This window comes from Cnephaeus nilssonii (genome assembly GCF_951640355.1).
Source record: "Cnephaeus nilssonii genome assembly, chromosome: 4".
Taxonomy (NCBI): domain Eukaryota; kingdom Metazoa; phylum Chordata; class Mammalia; order Chiroptera; family Vespertilionidae; genus Cnephaeus; species Cnephaeus nilssonii.
In genome coordinates, this window is record NC_137075.1 from 43,501,137 (window position 1) to 43,525,342 (window position 24,206).

At 51.5% G+C, this 24,206-nt stretch overlaps 1 protein-coding gene across 1 annotated transcript; it reads left to right on the forward strand.

The window, feature by feature from the left end:
* The first annotated feature begins 10,338 nt into the window (after positions 1–10,338).
* Positions 10,339–22,559, forward strand: IVD (isovaleryl-CoA dehydrogenase). Its single transcript, XM_079767888.1, has 12 exons — positions 10,339–10,496; positions 11,469–11,558; positions 12,026–12,077; positions 14,045–14,214; positions 15,398–15,491; positions 15,662–15,798; positions 17,788–17,884; positions 19,075–19,168; positions 19,668–19,749; positions 20,250–20,354; positions 20,452–20,524; positions 21,203–22,559. The coding sequence occupies exons 1-12, from the start codon at positions 10,353–10,355 to the stop codon at positions 21,334–21,336; spliced, it is 1,272 nt and encodes a 423-aa protein (XP_079624014.1). The 5' UTR covers positions 10,339–10,352; the 3' UTR covers positions 21,337–22,559.
* The last annotated feature ends 1,647 nt before the right edge of the window (positions 22,560–24,206 follow it).

Below are 24,206 nucleotides of genomic sequence, written 5' to 3' on the forward strand. Positions count from 1 at the left end.
CACATCTGGGTTTTGGAAACTGCAGGGGTGTAGTGAGAGTGGCAGGCAGGGCCCCGAGCAGGCGGTGCTGTTAGGTCAGCTTTGTGGTCCTAACTTCCTGGTCATTCTATGAGCTCTCCAACAGCCTTTCCACACAAAGTGTTTACCTCAGCCACTTTCTGTTGCTGCAACTAAGAACGTGGGTGGGCCACACAGCAGAACGCAAACCCAGGGGCTTCAGAGATGGATAAGCTGGGCTCAGCATGTTCCTGCCACAGGCAAAGTGCAGAAAACTCTCCTCCTCCTGCCATGGGTTCAGCTCAGGTCCTCGCAGCCTGAGCTCACCATGCAGACGCCTGCACGCCCCGCCCCACTGTGTCTGCAGCCTGGTGATGAACGGCAAGCACAGCACAGTGCCACCACCTCACCTCAGGAGTTAGAGGAAAGGCGGGAAGTATGGGCCCTATTGCCGCAGTAATATTTTTTGACACCAAAAGAAGTACCTGACTGCCCTAGCTGGTTTGGCTCAATGGATAGAGCGTCAGCCTGCAGACTGAAGGGTCCCAGGTTCGATTCCAGCCAAGGGCACATGCCCAGGTTGCAGGCTTTATCCCCAGTGGGGCATGTGCAGGAAGCAGCCAATCAATGATTCTCTCTCATCATTGATGTTTCTATCTCTCTTTCCCTCTCCCTCTCTGAAATCAATAAAGATATATTTTTTTAAAAGAGAAATACCTAACTACTTTAAGTAGTTACATCCAATAATAAGTACTTATGTCCTAACAACTTAATAGCTGTTTGAAAAAAATAATACACAAATCTAAAGAAAATTTTTTTTATTTCATTGCTCAGTAACTACAATGATTTCCTAACAGGATGATCAAATTGGACACTACTGCCTTCATTCCCAGTTTGACACTGAAAGGAATGTGGCATGATCTAATGTTGAAACTGACCTACTTCACACTAGTAGTTCACATGTCTAACATGTCAAGTATCACTGTGATTCCCCCAAAAGTTTAAACTATCCCATGGAGTGCCTGTGAGTTTGTTGCCCAAGAGGGCCTTAACTCACAATCTGGGAACCACAAATCTAGGCAATGGAATCAGTGAAACATTCTGAGCAGGCAATCATCATGATGAATGTTTTAGAAAACTGAATCTGGCATTGGTGTTAAAGATGGATGGCAGCGTTAAAATCCAATAAACAAATGGAGGCCAGCCTTGACAATTCCGAGGAGACAAAACCAGTTTAGTCAAACAAACAAATCGTAATTTAGCTTATTTTGCTACACCAACTTGCCCTGTTCGTTTCTTGCTTTTGCTTCAGGAAATCATAAGCAACACTTGATCCCTTTCATGAGATTGACATAAGGTAGCCACTGAAAATCGCTGTGAAGAATAAGCAGTCACTGCGAGTTTGTAACTTCAGAACCAGCTCAAAAGGGTCCTATCCTGTTTCTGACACGTTACTGAGTTGCCTTTCATAGTCAACAGACCAAAACTGCAACTCATGAAGCCAAAGCATGCGCAGAGGAGAGAACTTTAGCTTCCAGCTCTACACAGGACCAAAGAACTGGGACATGACTGGTATTTGAACCAAAACCCTTTCAGAAGCAAAGGGTCAGTTGTGCAGGAAGATCAACGCTGAAGCCCCTTGCCAGAATCCTATCTAATAAGGAGGGAATATGCTAATTGACTGTCACCCCCTCAAAGATGGCAGCACCCACAGCCACAAGTTGGGGGCACCCAGTTCCCTCAGCCCTGCTGGGGCGGCAGGCGCATGGCACGGCCAAGCCTGCCCCCAGGTGGGTCTGGCCGCTCCGCGCACCTGCCTCTGGAGTCCCCCAGTCCTCTCAGCCCCCCAGCCGCCCAGGGCCAGCCCGCGGCACAGGCAAGCCTCGGATGGTGGCTGCCCAGCTGCCCAGGGCCGCCCGAGGCTCAGGTAACCAGGGCCGGCTGAGGCTTGCGCTGTTGGCAGTGGCAGCAGCAGAGGTGTGATGGGGGCATCGCCTTCCCCTGATCGTTGGGTCACCTCCTGCCCGTGAGGGCTCCCAGAGTGTGAGAGGGGGCAGGCTGGGCTGAGAGACCCCCCCACTCCCGTGCATGAATTTTCTCGGGCCTCTAGTGTACCATAAATGGCCAAGTTCCAAGCTCTCCAACACCTGCACCACTAGTGCTTCCACATACTAGCAGCCTGTTCCCCTTAGCCTTTGCCTTTAAAACCCCTTGATTAAAAGCAAACTCCATTGGGAGTTGGGTTTTTAAGTGATTGTTTCCTGTTCTCCTTGCTTAACTCCCTGCAAACACCAGTAAAACAGCTTTGATCTCTCCATTGCAAACCTGGATGTGCAGCGTTTGGCTTTGCTGCACATTGGGCAAGCAGACCCTTGATTGGTTTGGTTTGGTAACATTTTCTCACCATATAAGCTGCTTTATAACAATACTAGAGGCCCGGTGCACGAAATTCGTGCACGGAGGGGGGTTGTCCCTCAGCCCAGCCTGTACCCTCTCCAATCTGGGACCCCTCGAGGGATGTCCGACTGCCCGTTTAGGCCCGATTGGGATCGGGCCTAAACGGGCAGTCGGACATCCCTCTCACAATCCAGGACTGCTGGCTCCCAACTGCTTGCCTGCCTGCCTTCCTGATTGCCCCTAACCGCTTCTGCCTGCCAGCCTGATCACCCCCTAACCACTCTGCTGCCAGCCTGTTTGCCCCCAACTTCCCTCCTCTGCCGGCCTGGTTACCCCTAACTGCCCTCTCCTGCAGGGTTGATCACCTCCAACTGCCCTCCCTTGCAGGCCTGGTCCTTCTCAACTGCCCTCCCTTGCAGGCCGGGTGCCTCCCAACTGCCCTCTCCTGCTGGCCATCTTGTGGTGGCCATCTTGTGTCCACATCGGGGCAGGATCTTTGACTACATGGGGGCAGCTATATTGTGTGTTGCAGTGATGATCAATCTGCATATTACTCTTTTATTAGATAGGATGCCCCTGAGCCTCATTCCATGTTTTAGTTTGAGTGCTCCTGGTTTGCACAATAAACTACTTCAGTGATTCATTGGTTTTACTTTGGCTATTTATGAAGTTTTAAGAGGGTTAAGAGAATAGAGTCAAGGACATCAGGACAATGTAGGAATCAAATGTGTAAGGGCCATAGCAGCAAAGGTGTAAAGAAAGATTCAAACACAAGAAAGCTACAGGAATTTATTGATGGCATAGGGTATGGGGGGGAAGGAATCCATATACATAGAAGTTTTGAGCAAGGTGACAGAATAAGAATTAGTTATAAAATTAGGATGTTAAAACTTCAGCTTGCAGCCCATCCCAGCCAGACAAATCTGGATTGGAATCCCAGCCTACACACTGTTCATCAAACTGGAGGCTTTGGCTAGAAATAAATGATAAAGATGTCAAGGGTCTTAGGATTTGCAAACCGGAAACACAACTAGTCAATACCCAGAGTGTTCTGAAAAAGACAGAAAAGCTAAGGGTCCTCACAGTAAAAAGTACATTCTTGAAAAGAATGAGTTCATAGACTATGGATTGGTCCAAAATGGTAATCCTCTGGAATCTAGACGACCTGAGGTCTGAATAATGGCTGTCAGTAGTTTGGATATGTGAATATTTTTTTCCTTCGTCTTTCAAGGAGTGATCAGAAAGTCACCTGGAGGTTTGATGTATATCCAGGTATTGATGTTGGATTAGAAATTCCAAAAGTCAGTTCCCAGGCTAGTTAAAACAAGAATAGAATCATTTATTTCCTCATACTTCAATCTGCTTGATTTCAATAATTTAGCAGCTTGACTATACTGATTCCATTTTATTTCTTCACTCTATTTTTCACCACTAAAAGCTGGTCTTTGACAAATTACTTCTCTCAGTCTAATTTCTTACCAGTAAAATAGGGATAATTGTGTCCAGCACTTGGCAAAGGTACTCAAATTCTGATGGTGATTAGTACTAAAATTCAAACTTTATCTTGATAAATTATTTCTTTCATAATCTTGCCCTTAGCCATGCTGGCACTCTCTCCTGCTCTCAAATGCCCTCATTTTACTATGACTTTGCAAACCTCAGATATTCAACTTCCCTGTCACTTGGATCTCTTAGGCTCAAATACAACCATCTTGAAAAACAAACAAAAAATAAAACACCATTCTCATCCCCTCCAGCTACCATCTATCATCTCCTATTCATTCACTCACTGTCCTTTTCCCCTTCTAGTCTGATTACATGAGGATACCTAGAGTATGCAAATTAATAAAGACAGAAAGTAGAATATAGGTTCCCAGGGGCTGGGTGGAGAAAGGAACAGAAACTTTAACACATACAGTTTCTGTTTGACAAGATGAAAAGTTCTGGAAATGGATAGTGGTGATGGATGCACAACACTGCGAATGTACTTAATGTCATTGATGTACACTTAAATAGTTAAAAGGGCAAATTTTGTTATGTATACTAGTAGAGGCCCAGTGCACGAAATTCGTGCACGGGTGGTGGTGGTGGGGGGGGGAGGTGTGTCCCTCAGCCTAGCCTGCACCCTCTCCAATCTGGGACATCCCTCTCACAATCCAGGACTGCTGGCTCCCAACCACTCGCCTGCCTGCCTGCCTGCCTGATTGCCCATAACCGCTTCTGCCTGCCAGCCTGATCATCCCCTAACCACTCCCCTGTTAGCCTGATTGCCTCTAACTGCCCTCCCCTGCTGGCCTGGTCGCCCCTAACTGCCCTTCCCTGCAGGCCCGGTCCCTCCCAACTGTCCTCCCATGCTGGCTTGATTGCCCACAACTGCCCTCCCCTTCAGGCCATCTTGTGGTGGCCATCTTTGACCACATGGGGGCGGCTATCTTGTGTGTTGGAGTGACAGTCAATTTGCATATTACCTCGTTATTAAACCTATCTAATAAAGAGGTAATGTGCAAATTAATCATCACTCAAACACTCAAGTTGGCTGCCCCATGTGGTCAAAGATGGCTGCCCTCATGTGGACACAAGATGGCCGCCACAAGATGGCCAGCAGGGGAGGGCAGTTGTGGGCGATCAGGCCAGCAGAGGAGGGCAGTTGGGGGAGACCAGGCCAGCAGGGAAGGGCAGTTAGGGGTGACCAGGCCAGCACGGCAGGGCAGTTGGAGGAGCAGGCCTGTAGGGGAGGGCAGTTGGGGGAGCAGGCCTGCAGGGGAGGGCAGTTGGGGGTGACCGGGCCAGCAGGGGAGGGCAGTTAGGGGTGACCAGGCCAGCATGGCAGGGCAGTTGGAGGAGCAGGCCAGCAGGGGAGGGCAGTTGGGGGAGCAGGCCTGCAGGGGAGGGCAGTTGGGGGTGACTGGGCCAGCAAGGGAGGACAGTTCTGGAGGACCCAGGCGTGCAGGGGAAGGCAGTTGTGGGCGACCCAGCCTGCAGGGGAGGACAGTTGGGAGGGACCAGGCCTGCAGGGGAGGGCAGTTTTTGGCGACCAGGACTGCAGGGGAGGGCAGTTAGGCGTGACGGGACCAGCAGGGGATGGCAGTTAGGGACAATCGGGCCAGCAGGGGAGCAGTTCGATGTCAATGAAGCTGGCAGGGGAGTGTTTAGGGGGTGATCAGGCTGGCAGGCAGGCAGGCAGGCGAATGGTTGGGAGCCAGCAGTCCTGGATTGTGAGAGGGTGTGGGCTGGGCCGAGAGACACCCCCCATGCACAAATTTCATGCACCGGGCCTCTAGTTTTCAATAAAATGTATTGAGGTTTACCAAAGTGTACTAACCTTAACCTTTTGCACTCGGATGTCGAGTGTGACTCAACACAGTTAGCATCGGTAGCAGCTCGAGAAAAAAGCAAGCGAGTGCAAAGGGTTAAGTATACAGGTTAATAAATTACTGCCTCCCTCTGTAGTAGGCAGTTAGCCAGACATGAGCAGAGCAAGGATGATGGGCCAGGTACAGAAGGTCACCAGGGCAAAATCCCTGGATGCCTAGCAAAAGACAATTGTAAGATGGAACTTCACCTCCAGGGTAACCTTTTCTCCCTTAGCGTATCTCTGGTCATGCAGTTTGGATTCCCACAACCTTTTGTATCACTGACCTTTCCTCCCTAGAGATAATATCTAGGCCTCAGTTGTATTTCAGCTCCAGATCCAGAAAGGCAGCAAAACCAGACAAGTGACACCACGGCTGACCTCAGGACCAGCTGCATTGAATAATGACCCTGTGCTCTGGTGCCCACCACTTAATCAGTGGAGACCCAGACTGGCACAGGCTAAGACCAACAAGTAGTTAGCATAATTATGTGAGAAGTCTGATGTTAGAAGTTAGAAGGCTGATGGACTTTGATATTCAGCAAGGGCTGAAAATCAGCATTGTATTCCCCTGCTGTTGGCTGAATGGCTGAAGGCAATCCCCTAAAGGTTAGGGCCTAACCTGATAATCCTTTATTGTTTACCAAATCTTACCATTGACACGTCTGTTTGCTTTGCTAAAAGGCAAATGTGTATTCTAGTAAATAGAAAGCTAATGGGTCCAGACATTCAGGGAACCTCTCCACTAGAGAGTAAGGTCTCTACCTGGCTCTCCGTCCCCCTCCCCCCCGCTCCCCCCCCCCCGTGCCTTCTAAATTTATATTTCTTGTCTAGTATATCCGTTTGTGTGCAGACCCTTCTCCAGACCTTGAACCCTGGCCATGCCAGTCTCGACTTCACACCAGACCCTGAAAGGACACACCTGGAATGCTGCTGAATATCCCATTAAGGTTTTTCCCCTGGGACCTCCCCTAAAATCTCCACCCTTATAACCCTCAGGACTGGAAGACCTATGGAGCTTTCCTTTCCCTCCCCCTCCCTTCACCCCTCCCCCACCCAGGCACCTTACCATTACCTTCCTCACTCCTAAGCTCCAAAGGTCCTTCTTTTCCTCCTCCTTTAACTTGTTTTCTGGGCCCACTTCCACTGAAACATGCCAGCAAGCCAGGACAAGTGGAATAAGGAAAGTGAGACAGGTAGCTGAAAAACTGGCAGAGCAATTTACAGCAGATACGGAAGGTCATCTCCCTGGAGATAACATCTAGGCCTCAGTGGTATTTCAGCTCCAGACCCAGAAAAGCGGCAAAACCAGGTGGGTGACATCAGGACCAACTGCAATGACTAATGACCCCCTTCCCTGACACTGACCATTCAAGGTAAGGTAAAAAGGAATTGGTGGGCTTTCATTGGTTTTTGGAGCCAATACCTCAAGAATTGGGTTGTGGTGTAAATGGTGGCAAGACTGACAAATGCATTCACCCACTGTTGGAATGTTTCTTTCCCTCTGGTACATTTCTTATCAGGCTCTCTTATCAGACATTAGTTTCCAATTCAGCCAAATTTCTGATCAGAAAGTTATTAAATCCTTTTAGATATCTTGTCCGGTTTCAGCTGGGATAAACAGTAAGTATTTCTGGTGGTACTGAAGAATCCCACGGACCCAAGAGGACACAAAGATTATCACCTTCTAAGAGTCTTTTCCTCTGATAGCCAGAAGAAAGAACTGACAGCCTCTATGGAGAGGAAGGAACTTGCCTCTGCTCTCTCATTTCACCTGGCTGTTCTAGTAATCACGTAGACTCGACACAGACTAGCAAGAGAAAATAACCAAATTTCATACATACGTACATATGGGAACCCCACATACATGAGAGAGTCAGACTCCACATGTTCAGAAATAGAAAGGGAACATGGGTATATAAAACATCCTGAGCTAGGGATGAAGAATAGTGACTTGGGGGCTTCAAAGAGTTATTGCAGGATGATAAGAAGAGCAGATGCTTAGTAAATAAAAGGTTGTCCTGTCCTTAGCTAAAAAAAATAAAAATCCCCATACCACATTTTGTAGCCAGAAGCATATATTGGGGTGACTTGTTTTGAACTCCCACACCTTCAGGACTCAGTTCGCCGATATCTATTTCCACAATACAATCAGGTAAAAGAGATGCAATCAATTAAAGTTGACATAACTTTTTAAGACTAAGGTCTATTTATTCCAATTTCCATAATCTAATCAATCCTTATGTTGTAGGTGTTGTAGGTGGCACCGAGAGTCACCGATGGGGTCAGACCCAACCTGAGTTCAGCAAACACAGTACTTGAGTTCTGTCTAGGAAAGAATTCAGAGCCAAGGCCCAAACTGTAGGAGACCATTTACTTACTTATTTATTTATTTACTAGAGGCCCGATAACCTGGTGCACAAAATTTGTGCACTTGGAGGGAGGGGGTCCCTCAGACCGGACTGTACCCTCTCGTAGTCTGGGAGCCCTCAGGGGATGTCTGACTGATGGCTTAGGCCTGCTCCCCATAGATACATTTTAAATAAAGGAAAATATCTTAGTCAAAAAGAGTTTTATGTGAAATAATACAAGTATTTGCTCTAAACTGTACTTTATATTCTCAACTCCTCTCAAAGAGATATTAATTGACCCTATGTTCACTTAATATTAATTGACCTTACGTTCACTGACTGCAGAACTGACTTCTGATATTCGGTTGAGCCTTCGGTAGTTTTGGATGTTACGGACCCTGGCTCTTTATATATAAAGATTATTGTTGAAAGTATTACAGATGTCCCCCTCGTTTTCCCCATTGACCCCCTCCACCTTCCACCCCTCTCCCACTGCCCAGGCTTTCACTACACCAGGGGTCCTCAAACGTTTTAAACGGGGGGCCAGTTCACTGTCCCTCAGAGAGAAGGAGGGGAGTCAGAGAGTGTGGTGCACATTCCACACATGCGCACTGCGGGCCCGGGACAAGTCGGCTGCTAAGCAGGACAGGCAGCGGCGGCAAAAACACCCGGCGGGCCCGATAAATGTCATCAGGGGGCCGCATGTGGCTGGTGGGCGTGGCTTGGCTGGTGGACGTGGCTTATGTAGCGGAGTGATGGTTAATTTGCATATTACCATTTTATTAGAGAGGATAATAAATCTTTATTGTTCAGATTATTACAGGTGTTCCTCTCCCCCCCCCATAGCTCCCCTCCACCTGATTCCCCACCCCACCCCATGCCCTTACCCCCCGCCACTGTCTTCATCCATAGGTGTAAGACTTTTGTCCAATCTCTTCCCACACACCTCAGACCCCTTTCCCCCTGAGAATTGTCAGTCCACTCCCTTTCTATGTCCCTGATTCCATTATATTCACCAGTCCATTCTATTCTTCAGACTTTTTATTCATATAGTTTTAATCTAATTGTAGTCTGAGCCAGGGCTTCACCAATGGGCTTTTATACCACAGTTCATGAATTCCCATATGAAGGAATCCTGGAAATTTATCTTTTCTATCTCCTGACCATTTTGCCCACTCTAGTAAAAAGGCTTTAGGTCACCAGCAAGGAGTCAAGCCGAGAAACCATGGCCCTGTTACCAAACTTTAACCTGACTTAGCCAGCCTGATTGTTGCCCCACCTGATTTGCTGGTCAGGGTTCTCATTGTAATCACTTCCTTCCAGTCTTACCTAAAGACAGGTAAATAGAAAAGACTTGCTCGAGGCCCTTTAATGTTGGCGTTCTTCCAGGGAGTCAACTCAGCCCATTCAGCCTTTGGTAATGCTGTACTAAAACCTGTGTTTTAACCTCATCCATATCCATTTTATTTATCCCAATCTTTTTAAAACGGAAGGTTTCCACTCTGGTGAAAAGAGCTCTGTGATCCACCCTTCTCTTTGTTTCACCCTTATGAATATTTAAAAATACTGTAGGCACCTCATTGTGTTTACTTGATTTGGAAGCCCTTGCTTTTTTTTTTTATAATATATTTTTATTGATTTCAGAGAGGAAGGAGAGGGAGAGATAGAAACACCAATGATGAGAGAGAATAATTGATCGGTCGTTTCCTGCACGCCCCCTACTGGGGATCGGGCCCACTACCCGGGCACGTGCCCTTGACCGGAATCGAACCTGGGACCCTTCAGTCCGCAGGCCGACGCCCTATCCACTGACCCGAACCGGCTCGGGCAACTGCTCGCTCGGACACTGTTCTCTTGCTTTTTCAGTGCAGCCTCCTTGCCTAGTCTGCGCTATCCCAGGTTTGCTTTAACAATTACTTCCCAAACACCGGGCATTTGGGGAGTTCTCCCTTTGCGGTGTGAACACCCGCTTTCCAGTGGAGGGGAAGCACTACAGCCTCCACGCAGAAAAGGAGGACGCTTCTCTTGCTGTTCTAGTTAAAGAAGTCCCAGCCTGGCACCGAACCGCCTCACTCGGGGTCACCGCAGATCAGCTGTGGTGCCGGCGGAGGGCAGCTGCGGCCCGCGGACAGCGGGGCTGATAGGCTGCTGGAGACCCATCCCCCTCGCCGATTGGTGGGGGCCGCGCAGCCGGATTGGCGGAGCCCTTAGGGCGGGCTCATCTCCGCTCGGCTCCGGCTCGCTGCGGTGCGGAGATGGCGACTGCGGCTTGGCTGCTGGGGCGGCGAGTGAGGAGCTGGAGGCTGCGGGCGCCGCCGGCCCGCGTCGCTTCCCAGCGGGCCCACTCGCTGCTGGCGGTGGACGATGCGATCAACGGGCTGAACGAGGAGCAGAAGCAGGTAGGGAGCCTGACCCGCTTCCCGGCCCCTAGGCCTCCCGGCCTGGCCCCATCTGCCAGCCGCGGGGTCGCCTGGGCACTCGCCTGCCCGCCTGCCCGCCGCGCGCCCGGCTGCGGGCGTGAGATGCGGAGGCCGGCAGGGAAGCTGCTGGAGCCGAGGGCGTTCTGGCGGGCTTTGGGCAGAGGGGCCTCGGTCTGCCCGAAGCCTGCTTACCCCTGAAGGAACGCCAAGGTTAACCATTATCCCCAACAAATCGCTTTCCAGTACACACCCCGGGGGCTTGGACAGGCAGTGGAATCTCACCCCGCAGAGTCAGCCCAAAGTTGAACAAAATACTTGGAAGATGTCATGACAGCGGGAGCTGAGGCAGAGCCCTCCCAGGAGGGAGGAGACTGTTCGCTGGGACACAGCTCCCCCGGCAGGTGGTTTTCCTGTGGCCACAGCCAGCCTGTGCCAGAGTTTCCGGGAACTCCAAAGCCCACTTGGGTTGACAGACAGCAGGCAGAGCTCTAAATCACGCCGGAGAACTAGAAAGCAGTTCTGGTTCTCAGACTTTCCTGCCAAGAGGAGTTTCTAATATCGTTGAATAATCCCTTTTAGACAAAGGGCAGAAAAGAGCCGACAGGTGCTTACAGCTGGGAGGGGGGGGGGCGGGCTACTGGGGAAGGCTGGACGAGTCAGTGCATGCAGGGCCTTGTCCTTCTAAGCACAAAGGAAGGCCATGGGATGATTTTATGTAGGGGAGTGACATTTTAAAAATACTCATTAAGCGGTCTAGACTGAGGACCTCAAGAAAGAGGGGTGAAGATGATCTCTGAGGAAGCATAAACTACGGTCTCTTAAGTTTCAGTCTGATGCTGTTTGGTGAGGCATCATGGAGCCTGTTGCCCTGAATGTGTCCTCCGTAGTGGAGACGCTGTCTTCAGCGGCAGTAATGTACTGCTACAGAACTGTGCACCTCTCTCCCTCTAGCTTCGCCACACCCTTTCCAAGTTCCTGCAGGAGCACCTGGCCCCCCAGGCCCAGGAGATTGATCGAAGCAATGAATTCAAGAACCTTCGAGTGAGTCTTTTTTTTTTCTTTTTTAAAATATTTTATTGATTTTTTACAGAGGGGAAGGGAGAGGGATAAAGAGTTAGAAACATCGATGAGAGAGAAACATCAATCAGCTGCCTCTTGCACACCCCCCACTGGGTATGTGCCTGCAACCAAGGTACATGCCCTTGACCAGAATCGAACCCGGGACCCTTCAGTCCGCAGGCCGATGCTCTATCCACTGAGCCAAACCAGCTAGGGCTCGAGTGAGTCTGAAGGCCCACACTGGGGGTGCAGGGGGGCAGTCTGGGAGCTGGGCTGTGCTGGGAGTTAGCCTGCAGCCTAGAACTCATACAGTCTTCTGGTAAACGAAACCTCCTTAAAAACGCAGCCCCTTTCTGTGAAGTGTTTGGGTCTCTTGGTTCCAGGTGTCCAGGCACCTGTGACTGGCTGCCTTCTCACCACTCACTAAGCTCTCTCCATTCTGTTGGCAGGAATTTTGGAAGCAGCTGGGGAACCTGGGAGTCCTGGGTATCACAGCCCCTGGTGAGTAGAGTTTCATTCCCTAAGGAGAACTTTTCTCTGTGTCTTGCGTGCCCTTTAACACCAGAACTAAAAGAAGCAGGAAAGGAGTGAAAAGACTGCTCAAAAAGAAAAAAAGGGGGGGGCGATTGTGCTCAAAGACACCCAGAACTTCCTCCCCCTTGGTCCTAGGAAAGCTCCCATCGGCTGTCAGCCTTTCTATTTTTGTAGGCAGTGACGTTGAGATGACAAAGAGCCAGTGTGGTTCACTTGGGTCAGAATCACTTGGACTCTTGAAGTCTGCGTGCATGCGGAATAAGCTCCCCCAGGTGATGTGGGCAGCTTAGTCCCTTAGTTTAGTCCCTAATTTCTTAAACTCTGTTCTACCAATAACACCTAGGCACGAGGCTTGGTCCTGGGGCTCATTTGGAAACAGATGAAGTTGTGGAGGAATGCCAGTCTGAGCCTCCACATGAGGTGGCCCGATGATGTGTTAAATACGCTGTCCCTGGGCCTGCCCTGTGTCCCCTGTGGGTCTTACTACTTGTTTCCAGGGATAAAGGGAGCTGGTGGTCTCTGATTTGGATGTTGGCCTCTGAAGGAGAGGCCCAGCCTGGCTGGCAATGCCCAATAAATAGATGGCACACCCTGCTTCAGCTTGTGTTCCTTGGGCATTGGAATAGAGGGCAGTGTACTTCTTACATCCCCCCCTCACCGCTTGGAGACAGTTCTTGGTTTTGAGCTGATCCTAGAAAGTTAGATCATGGGTACTGGTAAAATGAAGCCACTTAAAAATCAGTTTAGACCACCTTAATGGAAAATAGGGGGAAAGCCACTGGAAACTCCCAAACAAGGCTTTCTTCCTCTGTGTCTCGGGGGTTTATGAACCCCATAGAGAATATGTTTCTGAACCGGATGGTATGTTAATGGAAGAAAGAGGTAGTTGGACATCAGAAACTTGAAAAGAAAGCCAGATGTAAGTCCTGGTTTCTGCATGATTGTCCCGGTGGCTGTGTCCAGTGTCACCGCCTGAGGGCTTTCCTTCCCGGGATTGCAGGGGGCGGGCCAGCCTTTCCGGGGAGCCTTGGATGAGCCTGACTTCTTGGTCAAGAGTGAGCATGTGCAGAGGCTCTCACCAGGGTTTACCCAAATAGCAGGGCAGCAGTGGGTACCAGTTGACCCAACCACTTTTTAAATTTTATTTTATTGATTTCAGAGAGGAAGGGAGAGATAGAAACATCAATGATGAGAGAGAATTGATCAGCTGCCACCTGCATACCCCTTACTGGGGATTGAGCCCAAACCAGGCATGAGCCCTTGACTGGAATCGAACCCGGGACCCTTCAGTCTGCAGGCCGATGCTCTATCCACTGAGCCAAATCGGCCAGGGTGATCCAGCCACTTTGATTTAGGATCTCCTGCCAAGGAAAAGGCACATTTTTACAAGGAGTTCTGAAATTCCCTAACCAGCATCTCGGCTGCCCTGCCCACCAGATTTTCTCTCAGGCTGTGGCTCTCCTGTTCCTGTTACTAATCTTGCTTTATTTTTTTATTCTTTTTAAAACTTATTTCATTGAGATAAAACTGACATGTAACCTTATGTATGTTTAAGGGGTACAGTTTGTTTATTTGATAGTCCTGTTTCTTTAGGTCCAAGCCTGTGCGCATCTCACTTTCCTCGGGCCTTTTACACAAGCATCTGTCTTGCACTTCAGGGTCTCTTGCCTTCGTTAAGAGGTCTGTCTGGGATCAAGTGGGGGAGGCAATGACTGTTTTCTGAACCACCTCAGCTGACAGAGGCAGCAAAGAGAACCCATTCTGTGTGTTTGTAGACAGACTCCGTGGCATCAACCTGTTGACTTTGTCAGCAGGAACTTGGAATAGATGCCACAAGGACGTTTCTCTGCTGTCCACGGCTGCTAGGTTCCTGTCAGTGTCCTGGTTTAATCTGAGCTGCCTTTTCTGTTCCCCTGCACCACCTCTACTCCCAGTCCAGTATGGCGGCTCTGCCTTGGGCTACCTGGAGCATGTGCTGGTGATGGAGGAAATATCCCGAATTTCTGGAGCCGTGGGACTCAGTTATGGTGCCCACTCCAATCTCTGCATCAATCAAATTGTACGCAATGGAAATGAGGCCCAGAAGGAGAAGTACCTCCCCAAGGTGAGGACATGGGAATGGAGAAACACACCCTGACCTCCGTGCAACCACCAAACACCAGGCACCCTGCTGTCGAGGGCCAGTCAGATTTGCTTTCCGTAGCATGCTGCCCTGAACCAGATATAGTTAGGAAGCAGTCAGGGGTTTGCTTTCAAATACTTAAGTCAAAAAAATTAAAAATACGGCCAAACCTTCTGAGTTCATCACTGGACAGCATTTGCAGGGCGCACTCTCAGAAACTGAAGACTAGGACTTGCTTCTGTGCAAAGGGACTAGGAAAAGAAGAGATATTTTCATCCATGTAGATACTAGGCTTCTTTTATAAGACTTTACCAATAGCCTGGTCTTTGAGAGAAGTTTGAAGGGGTGTCATGTGTGCCGTGCCAGCACAGCCAAGGGTTTGGTGAGCCTGAGGGAGGGCGGTGAAGGATGTAGAAAAGACAGGCAAAGAGAATAAGCTGGGTCTAGGTGGATCTCCTGTGCCTGGCTAAGGACACAGAGAAAAGATCGAGACGGCAAGCTGAGCCTTTATTTTATAGCCAGAGGTAAACAAGGTAGTGGTCACCATAGTTACAATGTTCTTGTGAGTTTCACTTGTTTTGGCAGCACTTGCTGCACCTCCCACAGCCCATTAGCTACCCAGGAAGGATCTAGGGAGTGTCATAAGGTCAAGCTTAATTATGCTAAGAGGGATGTGCCTTCTAAGCTGGGACTTGTTTGTGGCTTTGACAACAGATCAGTCCGAGGCTTAACCCTATAGCCGCTCCCTACAGTCATGCCAACAGGCAGGAAGTATCTCACTCCTGTAGGTACTTCTAAACCAGTGGTTCTCAACCTTTCTAATGCCGCAACCCTTTAATACAGTTCCTCATGTTGTGGTGACCCCAACTATAAAATTATTTTCGTTGCTACTTCATAACTATAATTTTGCTACTGTTATGAATCGTAATGTAAATATCTGTGTTTTCCGATGGTCTTAGCAGTTCTCAACCTGTGGGTCGCAACCCACAGGTTGAGAACCGCTGCTGTAGAGTAGCAAAATTACAGTTATGAAGTAGCAACGAAAATAATTTTATGGTTGGGGGTCACCACAACATGAGGAACTGTATTAAAGGGTCGCGGCATTAGAAAGGTTGAGAACCACTGTTCTAAAGTCATAACCAAGCCTTTGGGGTTTTCCTTGCAGCTGATCAGTGGTGAGTACATCGGAGCCCTGGCCATGAGTGAGCCCAATGCTGGCTCTGATGTTGTCTCCATGAAGCTAAAAGCTGAAAAGAAAGGTGAGGCCTCTCTTGACTTGGGAGCTGAAAAGGACAGAGGGTCAGTAATTGGGGTGGCCTCTGCTAGATTTCCAGGACTATTTCCAGCTGGGCAGCGTCCTGCTTAGCAGGTCTGTGGACTGAGATGGACCAACACGGCTGGTGTTAAGTAGCCAAATTCCTGTTCTTAGGAGATCACTACATCCTGAATGGCAACAAGTTCTGGATCACCAATGGCCCTGATGCCGACGTCCTTGTTGTCTATGCCAAGACAGATCTGGCTGCTGTGCCAGCTTCTCGGGGCATCACGGCCTTCATCGTGGAGAAGGTGAATGGAGTGGGAGTGCAGGTGGGAGGTGTTGGTGATGCCAGAGATAGATCCCTTCCCCTGATGGCAGACACCAGCTATCCTGTGTGCCCTGCCAAGCTCTCTGGGATGGAGGTGAAGGGCAGACTGAAGGAGGGTGGCAGACAGTGGAGTCCAGGGAGGTGCGTCAAGACTGAGGTTGGTGGAGCCGCCCACCGAGCCAGGCCACATGCAGGGTCAGGATGAGGAGGCCTGAGGGGGACTGGATTTGACAATGAAGGCGTCATCAGGGGGCTGCTGAGAGCAGCTATGGAAGACCGAAGTGGAAGTGTGAATGGGAACGCGAGTGGAGAAGGAATGAAGTCGGCACCTTTCAATTCTTTTTTTAAATATATTTTTATTGATTTCAGAGAGGAAGGGAGAGAGAGAGATAGAAACATCAATGATGAGAGAACCATTGATCGGCTGCCTCCTGCACACCGCCTTCCCCCCCCCCCCCCCCCCCCCCGCCGCTACTGGGATCGATCCTGCAACCTTGGCATGTGCCCTTAACTGGAATCGAACCCAGGACCCTTTGGTCCACAGACCGATACTCTAGCTACTGAGCCAAACCGGCTAGGGCCAGATCTTGACAATAAAAGCAAGAGGGAGCCCTGGCTGGTTTGGCTCAGTGGAACAGAGCGTCAGCCTGCGGACTGGGGGGTCCCGGGTTCGGTTCCAGTCAAGGGCATATGCCCAAGTTGCGGGCTTGATCCCCAGTGGGTGGCATGCAGGAGGCAGCCGATCAATGATTCTCTCTCATCGTTGATGTTTCTATCTCTTTCTCCCTCTCCCTTCCTCTCTGAAATCAACAAAAATATATATTTTAAAAAAAAAGCAAGAGGGAGACAGGGCAGAAGGTAGAATGAAGGGTTGGGAGTTTGGCCCTAGCCTGTTTTGCTCAGTGGTTAGAGCACTACTTCCGGTCAAGCACGTACCTGGATTGCAGGCTCGATCGAGGAGGCAACCAGTCAGTGTGTCTCTTTCATATCGATGTTTCTCTCTCTTTCTCTCCCCCTTCCTTCTATCACCCCCTCCCAAATCAATGGGGAAAAAATATCCTCCGGTGAGGATTAACAACAACAAAAGTTGGGAGTTTGAGTTTGTTTTTAAGAATGGGAGAGAACTGAGCGAATTTTTTGGTAAAGAGAAAGAAATTTAGGAGAGGGAGAACTTGAGATGTGTCTGAGCCAGTGAGCACAACACAATGGAGAGTTGAGGAAGGAGAGGTAAGGCTGGTGCAGGTGATGGGGAGGAAGGTCTGCCTGGTGACCTTGAGGTGGAAGGCCAGGGCATCCGTGCGGGCTGGGGACCACAGCGGTGAGGGAGTTGGTAGACAGTTTCACAAATTAGTGTCGGAAGGGTTTGCAACACCCTCCCTCGGGGGAGGGGGAAAGTGGCTGGCTGGAGAATCGAGTAGCCCAAAGGGCCTGGCTAAGCCTGGAAATCTCAAGGTTGTGTAACGCCACTCAGCAGCCGGGAGGTTAGGGAAACAAAACACGTGCTCTGAGCACTCGCCCATGCACGGAGCATCTGATTAGTCCAGGCCGAAGCACACAGGTGGTTGAATTGATCCCGGCTGTGATTCAATTAGGTGCAGATGGCAGAGGAACAAAAGGCCAAAGGAATTGAATGGGCTGGTGAGAATGTCTTGGAAATTATTTCCCTAAGGAAAGGAAACAAAGCTAGGAAGGGTCAAGCAGGCCCCAGGGATCAGGCGCTTGAGAAAGAAGTGCCCCCGGGAGAAGTGGGGAGAAGGCAAGCTAGCGGCAGAGAAGGCTGGGGTCTGGTGGGGTGCTGGGGCTGGAACTTCCAGGAGTGGACCAGTACAGGGTGGGGCCTGGGGTTAGAACGCTGGTGTGCCGTGGGAGTGCTGGGACTGGGTGGGCAGGTGGGCCTTTTCCAAGGGTCTTCCCTTTACCAGACCCCGTTGGGCCTGGTCTGTAATCAAGGCCTTTTGTTTCTGTGAAGAGCATGCCTGGCTTCAGCACCGCCAAGAAGCTGGACAAGCTGGGGATGAGGGGTTCTAACACCTGTGAGCTCATCTTTGAAGACTGCAAGGTTCCTGGTGAGTCTAAGAAAGTGTGAGCCCCTGTGGGGGGACCCCTTCATAAGCTGAGAAAGCCCACCTCTGGGTTAGAGAGGCTCCCCACTGTTAGCTTACCAGTGACTGTGGCTGGACTGGCCCACTGACCCATACGTGTGGGACTCTGGGCCTGAGGGGCAGCTGTTTTCCCTGTGTGCCTGACTGTGGCTGCGGTGAAGGGTGGTGTTTCCTATGTGGCTAGCACACTGTATCCGGGTTGGATTCCAGGATCTGGAATAGAAAGATAAGATCTGCTCGTGCCCGCGAATGTCCTTCAGACGTCCTTGTTTGTACGTTTCCCTGTACAGCCTGTGTGAGGTATTCATTAACAATGCTAAAAAACCATCCAGGTACACTGATGGAAGCTGGACTCGGGGAAGGGAAGGCAATTCAGTTGGAGAATTTTCTCCCCTGAAGTGTAACTGAAAATGTGACACATTGTGGGAGAGCCAGCACACCCTTCTGTGCTAATGAGACCAAAGGCATAGATTTGATCACCGACTAGGTTTACTCCGTAGTACCTCAGCCATAGACCGCGCCTCACCCTCATGATCCACCACCCAAGAAAAGTATGCTTTGGTTACAAAGAGCATCCGGGGAGTGGGGGATCAGTGCAGATCCTCCTTCGTAAGCAGGAAAACACTCGGAGGTCATCCAAGGTCCTGGCTTCTGGGGTGGAGGGGTGCTCGGCAGGTTCTGTCACCAGTGTTGACTGGCCCATCTCCTGAGCGATGCCTATTCCATGGACACTCTTGGAGGGGAGGGGCCGGGTGATACTGGACCAGCGCAGGCTCCGTCTGAGGGAAGGAGTAATTACGGACACAGGTGTGAAAATACCAGGACGGGTTTGGCTGACTTCTAGACCAAATTAGCTCTTCTTCCCATCCAAGGCAGTGGAGGAGGAAAAGGCCTAAGGGTCGGGCCTTGGTGTCTGATCCTGTGGATCGTGTGTGCATGGGGGTGGGGTGTCTGTCCAGCAAGCTCTACTTCTGACTGGGAGTGCTGAGCTCCAGCCTTTTCCCTCATCCAGAATCTCCCTCGTTGAAGGTCAGGTGACATATTTTAGTGCCTTTTGTAAGAGCCCTGGTACCAAACCCAGAAGCTTTTATAAAGTGAGAAGTCTGTGGGCGGTGGACAGCCCTCTTCCCTCTGACCAGCACTTCTCCCGGCAGCTGAGAACATCTTGGGCCATCTGAGTAAGGGCGTCTACGTGCTGATGAGTGGGCTGGACCTGGAGCGGCTGGTGCTGGCTGGTGGGCCCCTCGGGTGAGTGTGAGGCTCAGGGTGCAGGGGTGGGAGCTGGGCTCTTAGCTTCCTTGGCAAGCAGCGCCCTGGCAAACAGCAGCCACAGCCTCAGCCTTCCCCTCCTGGCCGATGCACCTTCTTTCCTGGAAATAAAAAGAGCCTTCTATTCACATGTGTAATTTCTTCACACTGAAGGGAAAGAACATTCTTTAAAAGACAAAACTCCTGAAGAGCAATACTGCTTGGTTACTCGGGATGTGAAACAGGACACCCAGGCTCTAAGGCCCCACTGTGCAGGGGTCTTGCCGCTCTGTCTGGTCTTGGGGTGCAGTGACCGAGCAGGGGTAACCAGTGTCCTCAGTCTCCTTTTCTCCTCTCTAGAACTCCAGCTTTTTGTCTCACTGAGCTGCCCGTCCTCCCCCCCCCCACCACCAAGCCTTTTCACACTGGCATTTTGCCACCCCAGCTGGCAGCGGGGGGACAGGGAGGCACCGCCCCAGAGTCTTTGTCCTTCCCACAGGATCATGCAGGCTGTCCTGGACCACACCATTCCCTACCTGCACGTGAGGGAAGCCTTCGGCCAGAAGATTGGCCACTTCCAGGTGAGTGGAATGCTTTGTTGACATGTCCTCTTTCATTGGGTTTAAGTTTTCTTTAACAAATGAGAACGTGGAGCATGTGCTATGGGCATTTGCCCACCTTCCCCGGCAGCGTGAGTTTGAATGCTTGGAGGGCAGGCTTCTTCGGCGTGCTACCTGGCTTCGGAAGTTGTCGGGAAGTTCACCACGTGTCTCCTCGCTTCTTGTTTGAGATGTATGAACTAGGCATTGTAAGGGTGAGGCGTGGGTAAAGGGGGCGCATGTCTAGTCGCCCTTTCTGGTGCGAAGACCCTGCAGGGCGTTAATGAGGGTGGTGGTGGGTGGAGGGCCAATCAGGGTGCGGCAGCAGCCCTCCACCCTCTGTCATCCTAGGCAAGTCCCGTCAGCTTTCTGTGCCCCGACGTTCCCATGCTGGCTGCCAAGTTGCTGCTGCGGATCTGTTTTTGGTAACGAGGGAGAGTATCTAAGAGGAACGTTGACCTGTGACCTCTCTTTGTGCCCAGTTGATGCAGGGGAAGATGGCCGACATGTACACCCGCCTTATGGCCTGTCGGCAGTATGTCTACAATGTCGCCAAGGCCTGCGATGAGGGCCACTGCACCCCCAAGGTAAGGGCCTGCCCCAAAGGGAGGCCGTGGCGGGTTCTGGAACTCGCTGTCCGTGTGGCCCTGGCAGGGCCTGCTGACCTGGGGCCTCCTCCCACAGGACTGCGCGGGTGTGATTCTTTACTCAGCTGAGTGTGCCACACAGGTGGCCCTGGATGGCATTCAGTGTTTCGGTGAGTGGCCCCCACTCCCACCCCCCTTCCCAGGGCTTGCCTGTGGCTGCCTCCAGAAGGAGGCTTCCTCGTCACCCCTCACTCTGAGCTTCAGCTGGCTGCAGCTGAGCTGGTGCCATTCGGCTGCTTCTGCCCCAGTTATTACGAGAACACGGAAAGCAAACGAGAAAACTGCTGGAGGCAGCACGCCCCCTCACACCTAATCCTATGGACACTGGCAAGTGGAGAGCGAGGCCTCAGGGGGGAACAGCCTGGTTTCAAAGCTGCACAGTGGTTAAGAGCACAGACTCGAGCCAGACGGCCTAGGTTTGAGTCTTGGTTTTACCACTGACCAGTTTTGTGACTTGTGCAAATTACTTCACTGCTCTGAACCTGGCACCCAGTAAATGCTATGCAGTATCTCCTTACCCCCCTTCTCCGTGCTCACCCGTGGTCCTCTCTGCCTGCCTGCTGTCCTCTGCCCTCTGGGTGGCCTTCCGGCCCCCGGTCCACTGTCCTCCCCAGTAAGGTATTCCCCACTCCCCGCCCTCTCATCACCTTTTGCTGGTTCTCTAGAATCAGTCTCTCTTCCTCTGGCCTGTTTCTGTATCCTTGGCCCCCTGTTTGCTTCTCTTGCTTTGCCCACTTCCCATCACTTTTCCTGTTGTCCTTTCTTCTCTGCCCACACCCTGCCTGCAGGTGGCAATGGCTACATCAATGACTTTCCCATGGGCCGCTTTCTGCGAGACGCCAAGCTGTACGAGATTGGGGCCGGGACCAGTGAGGTGAGGCGGCTGGTCATCGGCAGAGCCTTCAACACGGACTTCCACTAACTCCTAGACCTTCACCCTCTTCCCAGCACCGAGAGGCCTTTCTTCGGAAGGAGAGTTGTGGCAGCTCTCCTCCCCCGCCTGAGGCAGGTCCGGGGGCTTGGCTGCCCTGGCATCCGCCTGCTGGCCTCTGCACGAGGTTGTGTTCTCTACAACGGCAGCCCAGCGCTGTGGGCCGCGGAGCCCGGCCAGCCAGCCTACAAAGTGTTCCGTGGCTTAAAATGGACCCGACAGGAAGCAGAGTGGCTTTTCTGGGCTGTGGCGATGGGCTTTGGTGACTGCCCTTGCTCTCTAAATTCCAAGCCTGACGCACCCACCTCCCAGGGTGGTCACATGGGGGCAGGCAGGCAGTCACCTCTTTTTTGGGGGTGAGCCTTGGCAGGAAGCCCTCTGCTCATTTACTTGTGCCTGGGAGCTTTTCCAGGGGGGAAACCCCCAAAACCTAGCCTTCCTGCTGATTTCCAGAGGAATCAGCCCCTAGCAGCTTGTGAGCAGGCACCCACTCTTCACAGCCCTGCGTCCTTCCAGGGGCTTCCCTCTTTAGGGCTGAAATCCCCCAATCGGGGAACGGGCATCTCAGAACATGTGCCATCTAGACCAGCAGTCACCAACCAGTGGTCCACGAGGTCCGAAAGGCTGGCGACCGCTGGTCTAGACTCTGTGGTGGGGTAGAGGTCAGCATGCTTGTCAAGGATCAGCACCTCTGAGCCCTTCAGCACTGCTGTGCCACCACCACCATCGTCCTAGCCATGTGACAGCCCGCGGCTGACTGGGCAGCAGGCCTGTGTTGGCTGGCTCGACTCCAGCCAGGCTGCCTGTGTACATTTCTCTGGACACCCCACGGCTAATTCTGTTACAACTGCACAGCGGCTGCTGCCATTTTATATTAAACATTATGAAGCAGACCCATCTGCTTCTACACTGGTGTTTTGGGGAGAAGCAATTGACTTGCCTCCTGTCTGGCTCCAGCCCCGTGGAGAGTGACTGGTCTGGGTCCTGCCCTCCAGTCTGCTCACTGAAAGGGGAACACCGGCGTGAAATCAGCCCTTAGAAGAGAAGAAGCCTCAGCCTCTCTTTTCCAGATCCCCAGAGATTTTTTAAAGGCAGTTGGAAGCCCAGAGTGGTAAGAGCCTTGGAGCTAGAAGGAAGCTCATAAATTTTGGAAACCATCCCCATGGTTTGTTTGTGTATTTGTTTGTTTGTTTGTTAATCCTCACCCAAGGATATTTTTTTCATTAATTTTTTTAGAGAAAGTGGAGGGGAGAGAGGTGGGGGGAGAGAGTGATAGAAACACCGGTGTGAAAGAGACACATCTATTGGTTGCCTCCTGCGTGCACCTGTCCAGGGCCAAGGGTTGAGCCCTTGATCAGACAGGAACCCAGAACCCTTCAGTTCGAGGGCCAACCTTCTAGCCACTGAGCAAAACTGGCTAGGGTCGTCCCCATGTTTTTTTTAAAAGAGCAAGACGGTTTGATTTTCCCAAGGTCAGAACTGGAAATCTAGAATCCAGAGCAACAGAAATGGGCATTCTGAAAAAGCCATCATGGGTCCCCACGGCACAGCTGCCTGGGTGGGGCACAGAGAGGAACAGGTTAGGGTGGTTCCCTTCCCTCTAGGTTCCCCAAAAGAGAACTGGTTTTCTTGGTCCTCAGTCCAGTGATGCCCCTTTTGATTTTTGGGCCTGGCCTGTAGCCAAGTGCTGTTCCATACCTACCCCGGCCCGTTCCAGCCTAAGGGGGGGAGATCCAGGGCTTGTGGCCCTGCCCCTTCACTTCCCCACTCGGCCTCTGGTTGTGTTGGTGAATGTGGCTAAGATGGTGGTCTCACTGGGTTTGGTGTGGAGCGGGAACACTGGCCTGGAGACATTCAGCATGTGACAGAATGGGATGTTTCGTCCAGTCAGGATGGGTTACAAACCTTGCCACCATCTTGGGAAGAAAGTGATTGTTCTCCTAAAACCAAAAAAAAAAAAAAAAAAATGTGTAGCATGAGTCATGAATGGAAGAGCAGGGGGCCCTTCCGCTTCGGTGGCTGTGGGAGTTCCTGCCTGTTCACATGCACTGTGCAACCCCACAGCCTCCGCTGCCGGCCCTGCCCCTTCCTGGGCTGCCTCTAATTCCACTCCAATCGTGAGCAAGTCGCACTCCGCCCAAGCTCCCCCGGGGACTGCCGTCCCTGCTTTCCCACTGCCTGCCCCGGGGGATGGTAGTAGAAGCTAAGGGAATGGTTCTCCAAGTGTGGTCTGAGCACACACCCTTTATGAGAGCTGGGCAATCCGTTAAAAAATAAAACACAGATTCCTGGGTGGGCTCCAGACCTAGTCACATCTCCAGGGGTAACTCTGAGGCACAGGCCACCTTTCAGAACAACTGGTCTCTCTGGGGCTGTAGCTACGGGATGCCTCCCAGAGGCCTGAGTCCTAATTCTAAACCCATGGAACCTGGTGATGGCAGTGCCTTGCCTATGCCGCTCTCTCAACGCTCGTTTTGACATATTACTTCCTTGATCTTCCTGACAACCCGGTTGGGAAGACAAGGTTGCACACGGTGGTGGGGGTGGGTGGAAGTGGAAGAGAGCTTAAGGGAAAAATAAATCAATTAAAGGTTGCACAAGAGCCCCATTCCAAGAGACGGGTGAGGTGAGTGGCCCAGGGGCGCGCGAACAAATCGCAGGTGAGCCAGCCCCGCCCAGACGCTGGGTGGAACCAGAGCTGGTGTCAACACAGCGGGGGGGGGGGGGAGAGGGGGCGCTCAGTTCACATCCAGCCCCGCGGAGCCCGGACTCTTGACCCAGGTGGCTGTTCGGCGTGACCCCCAGTTTAAGGCAGGTTTAGGGTCCTCCGTCTGCCCCTCTCCCCGGAGGCACCGCGCGCC

Bases quoted from the DNA above. Each gene is read 5' to 3' on its own strand.
- IVD (XM_079767888.1), top strand. From the start codon at position 10,353: ATGGCGACTGCGGCTTGGCTGCTGGGGCGGCGAGTGAGGAGCTGGAGG. The intron at 15,492-15,661 runs GTGAGGCCTCTC...TCCTGTTCTTAG, and splicing joins GCTAAAAGCTGAAAAGAAAG to GAGATCACTACATCCTGAAT. The intron at 19,169-19,667 runs GTGAGTGTGAGG...TCCTTCCCACAG, and splicing joins CTGGCTGGTGGGCCCCTCGG to GATCATGCAGGCTGTCCTGG.